The sequence below is a fragment of the Capricornis sumatraensis genome, chromosome 4 (assembly GCF_032405125.1).
Source record: "Capricornis sumatraensis isolate serow.1 chromosome 4, serow.2, whole genome shotgun sequence".
Lineage (NCBI taxonomy): Eukaryota > Metazoa > Chordata > Mammalia > Artiodactyla > Bovidae > Capricornis > Capricornis sumatraensis.
The window spans coordinates 67,420,914-67,434,292 of NC_091072.1; the positions used below are offsets into that span (position 1 = coordinate 67,420,914).

Here is a 13,379-nt window from a genome sequence, read left to right on the forward strand (position 1 = left end):
CAACTCAATGGAATGGCTGACTTAGGAAGAAATATACAACCCCTGCAGCACATAGCAAGAGTTACAGATCACTTATAAAGGGATTCCTGGATGGAGGGTTAGACTAGAAGATTTTTAAGACCTCCTTCAACCACATAACTTAATAATTGATAAGCGAAAACCAAGTCTAATAGATAATGTCTTAAATATTTTTTCTAAGCAACATAAGTAATCCAAATGAAGAAAACGAAATCATACTTCCTTTACCCATACCAAATTGAAATAAATTACTACTTATTAATCTGGAGCAAATTTAAATATAATTTTTCTACAGTATACATTATTTATTAACAGAGGAATACTCCTCTATGCAAACATTCTTCTCTAAGTGTCCAACTTCATAAAGCAAAGATAAAATACTATCAGACCATATTGACGATATATAGATATTATTGAGACCAGATGAAAGAAAGGCAAGTAGTGTTTGAGTCACTCAGAAAAATGCTGGCTTCACTCAACAATGCACATTAAACAAGTTAACATCAGTCTTATTTAAGTACACTAAACTTTATTACCTCTGAGTTAGTATATTCTGTTTGTAACTTTTTGCACTCATCTTTGAGTTTTTCAGATTCTCTCTCACGTTCCAAGGTCATGTTATCCATTAGTGTTTGAACTTGGACCAGTTCTTTCTTTAACACAGCAACATCTTCTATTCCAGGTCTCTGAAGCTGTGAAGCAACATATTTTAATTTAAAAAAAAAAAAAAACAGTGAAACTATTTAGTGAACACACATTTTAAAATAACACATATTTTTAAAATAGTTTAACTACTAAGAAATAAAAACAATCTTTTAACATCAATTACTAGATTCCAAACATTGAACACAGAAGTTTTCCCCCAACAATCTTTATCCTTTTTTCATAGAGCTAAATGAGAGCTTTCTCTCATATTTAACAGTGTTACCACTCAAGGTACAAAATAGCAAATACACAATTATCCTTAGTGCTTTTGCTTTCCTTTCCTTCACAAACTACACCCACTTATAATAACAATCACTTGTTAATGCTAAATCCCTTCATTTTTTTATCCTATGAAACTGGTAATAAAATGAAGGAGCAGATATAAGCATAATTAGGGTTTGTTGCAGATTGAATCTAATTGATTCACATATTCATATGTTCACTGAGTGGTAAATAAAGGACAGAAAGGAAGCAAGGACAGATCCAAGATTGTTAAGCCTGGGAAGAGGGTTAAAAACATATGGTATCAATGACAGAAATATGATGACTTGATGCTATACTTGTTGAATTTGAAATGAAAGCTGGAAATGCAATTAGGAGTGTCCTTCTTGCTGTTGTTCAGTCAGTAAGTTGTGTTCAATTCTTTATGACCCCATGAGCAGCAGCCCGCCAGGTTTCCCTGTCCTTCACTATTTCCCAGAGTTTGCTCAGATTCATATCCAGTGAGTCGGTAATGCTACCTAACCATCTCACCCTCTGCTGCCCTCTTCTCCTTTTAGAAGTGTCCTAAATAGATTTACCGCAGAAGGCACTGGCACCCTACTCCAGTACTCTTGCCTAGAAAATCCCATGGATGGAGGAGCCTGGTGGGCTGCAGTCCATGGGGTCACGACTGAGCGACTTTACTTTCACTTTTCATTTTCATGCATTGGAGAAGGAAATGGCAACCCACTCCAGTGTTCTTGCCTGGAGAATCCCAGGGACGGGGGAGCCTGGTGGGCTGCCGTCTGTGGGGGTCGCACAGAGTCGGACACAACTGAAGCGACTTAGCAGCAGCTGGATTTACAAAACTAAAGTTCAAGGAATGGTAAGATCAGAGATGCAGATATGGAAACTACCAAAAATGACAGGTGATACTAAAACAAAAACAATAAAAATGTTCATGCCATAAATAATGTATCACAAAATTCCATTCTTATTTTAAAAATCATAGTGTACACACACACACATACATATATATATGTAGGTAGTAAAACTACAGGGAATTTTTATTTCCTCCATTGTATTCAAACCCTACTTTTAAAAATTTCATCAGCATATGTATTTCATTTATCAATTTCAACTAAGGTACACTCTAATAAATGGTTTCTACTTTACCAGTTCAGTCTTTAGATCTTGAATCACACCTGCTTCTTTGTTTAATTCTTCTGTTAGATGTGTCACTTGCTGTTCAGCAGCTTCTCTAAGACTCCTTTCTTCATCATATTTTGACTTTATATCTAATTAAGAACAGTTACATAGATGACATGACATTAACTCAAGAGAAGATAAGTTACACATTCTTGTATATCCAGTGCCTAATTAAATACCACTCTAATTCAAATTCACATTCCTTTGATAAGCATAAATGTACACAATAAAATTATACTTCTGATGATATTCAATGATAAACTTAAATGATCAAATGTCTACATAAAATCCACTCGATTACTACATTAGCATTTTAATGTATACTCAATCACATATAATACGTTTGCCTAAATTTTACCTAAAAGCATGTATGTAGTTGAAAAAAATTACATGCAATTGCTAGCATAACCAAGTGTTAAATCTATACCACATTACTTAACTTCTTCAAAATGTTACTTGTCAATCTTTAACCATACCTCAAAAGAAAATTCAACTTCTCTAAAATTCAAGAAGAATTTTACAGTGAAAATCAGTTCTTCAAAGGGAGGAGGTGGGAGAACAAATAAAATAACTTACACAGCAACTCTGTTATCATTAAATGCCAGCAATCACCACGACAGTCTGTAACAAATGCTTTATCACACTAAAATACACTGTTTCTCTATAGAATATACAATGGCAAGAAGGTAAAGAGACTGACTTATTGGATAAGAATAATCCTGATTTAATTTACCTGCAATTTCAGTGGCAAGTTGGGCTGCTTTCTGTTCAAACAAATCTTTCATTTGCTTAATATTAAAATTTTCTGTATGGGCTTCTTCTAATTGTTGTTCCAAAGACTGTAGTTCTACAGAAAAGTAGTTATTCAAATACAATGTGAATTACATTTCCTAAACTGTTATTACTTATAATCACTGTAGTAGTTAAAGACAATCAACATGATCTACTAGCCAATTACAAGTAGAGTATCTTCACATTTTAAGAATTAATCATATCTCAAAAAAAGAAAAAATTAATCACAGCCAACACATTTAAGACCCAAATCAAAGTTAACGTACATGTAAAACAAATGAAAGGAATATTTTGCAGTCATAGCTAAAATAGTTATAAATATTTGTTTAAAGATTATTCTAATTTCACATTTCACAGTTATTTTCCTGTATCTGTCAACTGACCAAAAAAACAATATATTTTGTGCCTCTGATGAAATGTTTTGAAATTAGAAATGTTTTAAGAATAATCAAGGTCTTAAATAAAATAATCAATTAAAATATGCAGTCAATTCTTACTACTTCATTCTCATAAAGAAACTTCAAAGAGACATTAAATATAACAGCTAATCTCAAAATATAATTTTTATTATTCATTGAGCATTCCTCCAGTTAAAGTCCATTCAGTTCAGTTCACTTCAGTCTCTCAGTCGTGTCTGACTCTTTGCGACCCCATGAATTGCAGCACTCCAGGCCTCCCTGTCCATCACCAACTCCCGGAGTTCACTCAAACTCACGTCCATCGAGTCGGTGATGCCATCCAACCATCTCATCCTCTGTCGTCCCCTTTTCCTCCTGCCTCCAGTTCCTCCCAGCATCAGAGTCTTTTCCAATGAGTCAACTCTTCTCATAAGGTGGCCAAAGTATTGGGGTTTCAGCTTTAGCATCATTCCTTCCAAAGAAATCCCAGGGCTGATCTCCTTCAGAATGGACTGGTTGCATCTCCTTGCAGTCCAAGGGACTCTCAAAAGTCTTCTCCAACACCATGGTTCAAACACATCAATTCTTCAGCACTCAGCTTTCTTCACAGTGCAACTCTCACATCCATACATGACCACTGGAAAAACCATAGCCTTGACTAGATGGACCTTTGTTGGCAAAGGAATGTCTCTGCTTTTCAATATGCTGTCTAGGTTGGTCGTAACTTTCCTTCCAAGGAGTAAGCGTCTTTTAATTTCATGGCTGCAGTCACCATCTGCAGTGATTTTGGAGCCCCCCAAAATAAAGTCTGACACTGTTTCCACTGTTTCCCCATCTATTTCCCACGAAGTGATGGGACCAGATTACAAAGATGCTAATCTCATTTTTTAATTTCAAGAGGAAACAAAGTACACCACTATTTAATATAGATCTAAACTTTCATTAACCACCATATTAATGTATTATTTCAAAAGTGTGTAACTTCAGAATATAATGAACTATAATAAGATTAAGATTTCAATAACTGATTAAATTATAAAATTCACAGGTAATAAACACTCTCAACCTAGAATATGACTGTTAACTTCACTGTTTCAGTGCCATGAAGTAAAACCATAAAACAAAATCCATGTAGCAGGCATCAGAGGAAAAGAAAAAAGTAAAAAAAAAGGGATAAGAAAGCAGGAAAATGAAAAAATAAAAGCTTTAAGTTACCTGCTGATGAATCAGCCACTAATCCATCAGGTTTGGACTCCTCAATGAAAACAAAAAACATAAACAAACGTATTAAAAGGAAAAGACTATATTATTACAATTGTCAACATGAAAAACAATCTCTGAAATAGATTCTGCCAGGTAAGTGGCAAGATTTCTATGAATCAAATCTTGGCCTGCTCACATCCTATAGATCTCTAAGATACCACTAGGCTGTCTGGCATAATGATTTAACTGTAGCTCGCTGCCTCTAAGAATCTGTTCACATATTAAATTTTCATGAACTTTGCCAAGATGGCATCTTAAATTCCATAAATTCAGTAATAACATAAGTTAATATAATGGAATGGGTTGCCATGCCCTCTTACTGGGTCTCACCAACCTACATCTCTTATGTATCCTGCATATCCTTTACCACTGGTGCCATCTGGGAAGTCCCTATTATAAAGTTAAAATAGTCATCTCAAATGTAGTAAACAATTTCCTGTGTTTTCAAGTACAGAAAATAACATTAATAGAGCACACGTTTGACTGTTAATGGCATCTACCTAAAACATGAGTAAGTGAACTCTAAGTATTTTAGATTACTAAAACCCTCTTTAATGCATCCTCAATTACAGAAGCTGAGTAGTAATAAAACTGATATCTTGTTATCCATTTATTTTTCTTTTCTAGTCCAAATGACAACTTTTGGGAAAAACACAAAAAGGCGAAAACAACTGGGAGTCATGTGCTAAGATGTCACGTGCTACCTTAATGTGCTGAGATAATGTGCAGAGGGATCACTAATTATTTTATAAAAGTATTAAAGCTATTGCTAAAGGATGTCATTTTTATTCACAGAAATGAAAACTATATATATATTTGGTAAAATCATCATTCTATGATTTTTTATGTATATTCATATAAAAGTCAAAATAACAAGTATAAAAATCATAATTTGTTAAAAAATTTTTTAGAAAATACATTAAAGAATATTATATATAATGAATCTGAGATATCAAATGAAATCACTCAAAATAACCACTTTGGCTACTACAGTGATTTTCTTGTTCTTTTCTGTATAATTTTTATGAAGTTAAAGTTGTATGGTAGGTATGCATCTGTGTACAAAGACACAATATTTGCTTTTTAAAATCTAACATGAATACAACAGTTTTTCCATGCTTTCAAACAATCACCACTAATATAAACTATAAGCAGTTAGTAATAGTTCTTTCCCTACTAATAGACATTTTAGTGATTTCCAATTTGTCACAAACACAAGTGCTTTGAAGTGCTTCACGATTGTTTGAACCTATATTTTTTAACCACTTACATATACTGTCAGAAAATAAGAATAATGTGGCCTGGTGTTGAAAAAAAAAAAAAAAATCCATAGGTAAATGATCCTTTTGGCCGCACTGGAGCATGTGGGATCTTAGTTCCCTGATCACAAGTCTAACCTGCGCCCTCTACAGTGGAACCGCAGAGTTTTTAATCTCCGAAGAGTTTTTAATCACTTCAGGGAAGTCCCATACGTAAATGATTCTTAATGGAGCACTTTTAAGGAGTTATATCTGAGCTTTCCATATATTGGTTATATTGGTTTGTATTCATTAGAATTTCAAAGGATACATATGTAGGCTAACAAGCACAGAGAAACAATTAGGAAGCTATTCATATCATGCCACTTGTTTATAAAAAAGTATTATACTTAATTTAAAACAATGAAAATGAACATCTATTAACACATTTTAAGTATTTAAAAGCAATTACTTGTTGCTGCAGCCCCTGGAATTTTTCTAATTCTTTCTTTAATTCTTCTGAGTACCATTTTTCTTCCTAAGGAAAGAACAGGTTTTAATCAGAAAATTTTAAAAGGTTTTATTTATCTGATACACTGAAAATAAACAAGTATAATCATTTTTATTTTACCTTAAGTGAAGCCTGTAGGTCTTGGACCTCTTGTCTGAGTAGTGTTATATCATCTCTAAACATAAATTGGAAAAAATTAATGGTTAATTGCTTTAACAAATCATGGCTCGTGAATATATATTAGTATTCTAGTTTTCCCAATTCTTAAAAAAATTCTATAGATTTTATATATAGTGGCATATATACAGTCCTTGGGGAAATAATTTTATCCCTAAGCATACTGTCTGTCAATGGAAGAACGCTCTTATCATGGAAACAGTAAAACTGACTGTCAAGTACTGAGACAAAAGCAAAAGGTCTCTCATTAAGTTACCAGCAATAAGCATCAACAGCTTCCTACTGCAGTTAGTATAAAATCTAAACTCAAACAAGGACTATAAAAATTGGCACAATCTAATCCCTACCTTACCATTCTCACCCTCATTCACTTGGCTGTAGCAATGCTGGCTCCTTGCTGTTTCCTGAGTCTGAAATGCTCTTTCCTGTCAAAACCTCACCTCTGTTCCCCTCATCTAATAGTCTGACAAACAATGGTTGAGCAGACAACTCGAAGCCCTTATGCAGAAGACATGCCATGAGAAAACACATTTGCAATTATTCTTCTAGATAGGAAGAACATATCTTATCCTCTTGGATTATAAACAGCAGAAAAAGGGACTCCCCTTGCTCCATGCCACTCCAATGACTGCCACGGTAGAAGACTGAAATGAGCTGACTGGGAATATTCATGCGCACTGATTCCAGTACAGAAGGAAAAGAACAGGATCAGCTCTACTGAAGCAGAAGACCAAGTCCACACCAGCACAAGCACATCAGAAAGTAAAACATAATGGGACATACTGGTAGGAAAATTATTCTCTAGGATGGGAGTGAAGATAGAGTCAAGAAACAAAGTCAGCTTCATCTGTGAAACATGGTTAACAGTAGAAAAGGAACCTCTACCTTTCAAAGCCATTCATACATAAAGAATTCATTATTCAACAGAACTTGTCTATGCCAGACTCTCAAGTCATTCAGTTTAATGGGGGAAGAAAACACATAAAGAGTAACAGGCCATTGGTTCTACAGTAGAAACAAAAACAGAAGCATAAAGATAGTGATCACTTCTACCTAGAAGAAGCACTTCATGATGGAGATAAACTTTAAGGGGTCATCTTTAATCTCTGAATACAAAAGTAAAACTAGATAATATATTCCTGCTTATTTCTTGTCTCTTAAAATTTGCCTTTTTATGACACTTTGATTAGCTTTCATTTCTCTGTTTTGTGTGTGTGTTCCCATCGTTCCCTCTCCCCCCTCATGTGGTCCTATGAACTTATCTGATTCAGAGAAACCACAGGCTAACTGGAGAAACCTTGGTCTTACTATGTGTATAAAAATGTGTGTATAGGTTTTAAGTTTTCCCTACTCTTTATTAATATTCCAACTCCATGCACAAAACAAAACAATGAAGAGACAAATGAATAACAATATATAGGAATGGCTCATATTAATTGAATGAAATTGCAAGGAAGATAATTTTAATTCAACTTCTAATTGGGTACACTCAGTTACTCCAATTAATCTTTCAAAAAGTGCCACTTAATAAATTTTTGAAAGTAACCTGTCTAGCAAAGAAAACCTTCTGAAACATTTAACAGATTGAACAGTCTAGGATATTGACAAAAGAAAATTAGGAAGCATCTATCAAAATTTTAAAGGGAAACTTTATCCAGAAATCCCATTTCTGGAAATATATCTTCCAGATATATTTCAACACATGCAAACAATATGTCCACAAAGACATATACCACCACCACATTTATATGTACAAAACACTGGAAATAGCCTGAATGCTTGTCAACAGGAGAATGGTAAAATTCCATGTGGTTATTAAAAAGAGTAAGATAACTATCTTCAATGATAAGAAACAATCCATAGATACAGAAACAAAAGGTATAGGATAGTGGAGAACTGCTCTTTTATGTAATTATATACATTTATACATTTCTCTATATGTACACAGATATAAGCATATTATATATGCAGAGACTATCTTTCTGTATAATTCCATACAAAAAAGGTCTTATTGACCCAGATAACCATGATGGTGTGATCACTCACCTAGAGCCAGATACCCTGGAGTATGAAGTAAACTGGGCCTTAGGAAGCATTACTATAAACAAAACTAGTGGAGGTGATGGAATTCCAGCTGAGTTATTTTAAATCCTAAAAGCTGATCATGTTGAAGCACTGTACTCAATACGCCAGCAAATTTGGAAAACTCAGCAGTGGCCACAGGACTGGAAAAGGTCAGTTATCACTCCAATCGAAAAGAAGGGCAATGCCAAAGATTGTTCAAACTATTGGTCAATTGCACTCATTTCACATGTCAGCAAAGAAATGCTCAAAATTCTCCAAGCTAGGCTTCAAAAGCATGTGAACCAAGAACTTCCAGATGTACAAGCTGGATTCAGATAAGGCAGAGGAATCAGAGTTCATATTGCCAACATTCACTGGATCATGAGAAAGCAAGAGAATTTCAGAAAAACATCTGCCTCACTGACGATGCTAAAGTCTTTGTGCGAATCACAATAAACTGGAAAATTCTTAAGGAGATGGGAATACCAGATCACCTTACCCACCTGCTGAGAAACCTGTATGCAGGTCATGAAGCAACAGTTAGAACCAGACATGGGAAAAGGGACTGGTTCAAAACTGGGAAAAGAGTATGTCAAGGTTGTACACTGTCACCCTGCTTACTTGACTTATATGCAGAGTACATCATGTATAATGCCAGGCAGGATCAACACAAGCTGGAATCAAGATTGCCAGGAGAAACATCAACAACCTCAGATATGCAGATGACACCACCCTAATGGAAGAAAGAGAAGAGAAACTAAAGAGCCTCTTAATGAGGGCAAAAGAGGAGAGTGAAAAGGATGGCTTAAAACTGAACATTCAAAAAACAAAGATCACGGTATCTGGTCCCATCACTTTATGACAAATAGATGGGGAAAAAGTGGAAACACTGACACATTTTATTTTCGCGGGCTCCAAATCACTATGGACAGTAACTGCAGCCATGAAATTAAAAGACACTTGCTCCTTGGAAGCAAAACCATGACAAACCTAGACAGCATATTTAAAAGCAGAGACATCACTTTGCCAACAAAGGTCCATATAGACAAAGCTATGGTTTTTCCAGTAGTCACGTACAGATATGAGAGTTGGACCATAAAGAGGGCTGAAAGCTGAAGAATTGATGCTTTCTAATTATAGTGCTGGAGATGACTCTTGAGAGTCCCTTGGACTGCAAGGAGATCCAACCAGTCAATTCTAAAGAAATCAAACCTGAATACTCATTAGAAGGACTGATGCTAAAGCTCCAATACTTTGGCCACCTGATGCAACAAAGAGCCAACTCACTGGAAAAGACCCTGATGCTAGGAAAGACAGGGCAGGAGGATTGAAGGCAGAGGATGAGATGGTTAGATAGCATCACCAACTCAATAGACATGAGAATCTGGGAGATAGTGAGGTCCGTCTAGTCAAGGCGATGGTTTTTCCAGTAGTCATGTATGGATGTGAGAGGTGGACAGTGAAGAAGGCTGAGTGCCAAAGAATTGATGCTTTTGAACTGTGGTGTTGGAGAAGACTCTTGAGAGTCCCTTGGACTGCAAGGAGATCCAACCAGTCCATTCTGAAGGAGATCAGCCCTGGGATTTCTTTGGAAGGACTGATGCTAAAGCTGAAACTCCAGTACTTTGGCCACCTCATGAGAAGAGTTGATTCATTGGAAAAGACTGATGCTGGGAGGGATTGGGAGCAGGAGGAGAAGGGGACGGCTGAGGATGAGATGGCTGGATGGCATCACGGACTCGATGGACGTGAGTCTGAGTGAACTCCGGGAATTGGTGATGGACAGGGGGACATGGCGTGCTGCGATTCATGGGGTCGCAAAGAGTCGGACACGACTGAGCGACTGAACTGAACTGAACTGAAGGATAGGAAAGCCTAGAATGCTGCAGTCCATGTACTGGCAAAGTCAGGACACAACTTAGCAACAAATCAGCAACAGAATAGCAACAGAATAAAATCAAGCTTTCTTCCTTAGTGGGAATTAAGACAAAAGTTCTCACCAATAGAAGAAAAGCAAAGTTAACTGTTGAATCCTATTCTAAGTAATTATATTTTAGTTTACTTGTTAAAATGGTCAGGTAAAATTGCTAAGAGGCAGAATATGTTTTGTTTGCTGTTATGTTGGTGAATACAAAAGACAAATTTTTAAAGAAAGCATATCATTCTTCAATAAGCAGAATATGCTAAATATACTCTAACCTTTTAAAAAAATCACAATCTTTATTAAAAATATAACCTCTGAAACATGCTATAGATGTTGGTATAGCTGGTTATTGATCAAGGATTGAATAAATTATAACAATAAAAGATCAAAACTATGCTAAATGAAGGTAGATTTAAATTAAAAAATATACAGTACTCTTCAAGAACTAAGTATTCATGATTAAAGAGTGATATCACGTGCATTCATTTGTTACATTACACTTCAAAGCTATTATACTGTACCGCTTCAGAGCCAAAGCTTCTCCTCCGTGACTTGAGTCATTACCAGCATCATGGACTGCCTCATAGTGTTTGAAAAGTTCATCAGCAGATCCAAGAGATTTCATACACTGTGGACATATGAAACCCTACACAAAGAGGTAGAAAAAGGTTTCAAAACAGTATTTTGTATTGCAAAATAACCATTCCTATGTTATGAAAAATAGTCAAATGTAACATTCATACCAATAATGCCATTAAGTAAATTGTAATTTACAGTGCAAAGCCTAAATTCTGGTATTGTACAAGGACACATCACTGCCTATCCTGGTTGCAACTTACAAAATATTTTTTAAGACCCTTATAACCATCTTTTCGGTTGAATAAATTAATGGCTATAGTACAGAATTCTAATCTGAGAAGTTAGTTCTAATCTAGAAGTCTAGCTGAGAAGACAACATGCCATCAGATCCTCCATCTCTCTAAATATCCCCCAGAGTAAAACAATATCTGCTACAATCTACTGCACAGGAGTGATAAGCAAAAAACTAAGAACATGAAGCATTCTGATCATTGAGGAAAAAAGGTAATATAAATTACCTGTAATTACCACAGAGTATGTGCAACGGTTGAGAAGTATTCTAATCAGTAAATCCCTTACTAACCCTAATTAACACTAAAAAAGCTTCATGTTAATAAACAGTCCTATAAAATCTTAAAAACTTATTATATGGTTATGGCATACAAGGTCCTGCATTTGTAGTCCCCAGTGACCCATCCAGTGTAATCTCAGGACACTTTTACTCTATACAACATGCTTCAGCTATACTAAAGTACCTATGTTTCCCTGCACACACCATGGTGTCTCACACTTTCACACCTCTGCATATATTGCTTTTTTTCCTCCAGCATTACCATCAGGCTTCTCACGTGACTGGCTCAATGATAAAGAATCTGAATGCTAATGCAGGAGACACGGCTTTGACCCCTGTGTCAGGAAGATCCCTCTGGAGAAGGAAATGGCAACTCACTCCAGAATTCTTGCCGAGGAAATCCTATGGACAGAGGAGCCCAGCAGGCTACAAACCATGGGGTTGCAAAACAGTGGGACACGACTTAAGAGACTAAACAACAACAACAAATAATATAACACAACAAAGCTAATCTATGTTTTCCTAGTGACTAGTACAGTACTTTGAACATAACCATATACTTTCTACTCTGTGTATCTATTTAATGAAATACAAATGAACCTGGCAGGGCATAACTTGGCAGGAAAAAAAACAAACAGAAAAGCTTAACAGCTTGCAGATTATAAAACCTTCCAAGGGATAGACTGAGCTAAGTAATAAATATTCCGGACACACAGGAACTAAAAATAAACATATTACTTCTGCTCCTTTGTGGGTGCTGTACAAATAACATACCCTCACATCACTTACTCACATTATATGGCAGACTCAAGGCTCAGTAAGGATGACATTATCAGGCAATGGTGTAACAGAAGTATATATAAAGAACTATAGGAATACAAGATAAGTATCCAAATCCGCCTATTAAGCAGTTAATACTGCCCCAAAAATCCACAGACACACATACGTATGTGTGTATGTGTATATGTTGACATATGTCTGTATGAGTCACTAGAAATAGATCTAAACAGGAATTTACTTGTCAGAAAATAAAGGCAAATAGAGAAGCATGAACAAAGGTACAGAAGAGGTATAAAACAGCCATGCTGTATTTGGAAAACAAAGGTATGTTCTGCTCACAAAGCCAGACTAGTAATCCTAGCCTGACATGGATGGGAAGGCTAGATTAAGGGGGAAAAGTTTATTAAAACCACATCACTCACTTTAAAGTACATAAAATAAACTCAGAATGAGTATCTAAAAGATGTCCTGTGAATAAAGTACATGATCTTTAGTTCATGGACTTTGTGATACTAATTCTGGATATTAAGAAACTCCTCTATTTATTTTTTCTAAACTTCATGGGAGTTGAGGTTGCTAGATAACTTACAAACAGTAAAACAGCAACAATAAAAAACTAAAATAGCCAGCTATATTTATTTCCCTTAATCATTCCAAACATCTCGCCAACTCTCTCCCTGTCTCTCTCCCTCATGCACACACACACACACACAGCTGACTTAAGATTAAAAGCATTAAATTCCTTACTCTTAGTTTCAGTTATCTCTAATCCTTTCTCAAATCTACTGTAGCAAAGAACTTAGCTTAACTTGACATTTATGATACCCTACTGAATCAAGTATTCTTTCAGTTAAAAGGAAAGTTCTTCTTTAAGTGACACATAGGTAAACAGTCACTTCTGATTCTGGCTAACCCATAAAGAAAAATTAACCCATATGCTCTGGAAGAA

At 35.5% G+C, this 13,379-nt stretch overlaps 1 protein-coding gene across 1 annotated transcript in view; it reads right to left on the minus strand.

Annotated features, from left to right (window-relative positions):
* Window positions 1-13,379, minus strand: part of EEA1 (early endosome antigen 1) — an 86,211-nt gene that overhangs the window by 64,083 nt on the left and 8,749 nt on the right. The window contains exons 2-8 of the mRNA XM_068971410.1: window positions 11,022-11,146; window positions 6,456-6,510; window positions 6,297-6,362; window positions 4,539-4,578; window positions 2,867-2,980; window positions 2,101-2,222; window positions 555-710 (exon numbers count right to left, since the gene is read on the minus strand). Of these exons, the coding sequence (XP_068827511.1) occupies window positions 555-710; window positions 2,101-2,222; window positions 2,867-2,980; window positions 4,539-4,578; window positions 6,297-6,362; window positions 6,456-6,510; window positions 11,022-11,146 (678 nt within the window). The remainder of the gene's footprint in view (window positions 1-554; window positions 711-2,100; window positions 2,223-2,866; window positions 2,981-4,538; window positions 4,579-6,296; window positions 6,363-6,455; window positions 6,511-11,021; window positions 11,147-13,379) is intronic.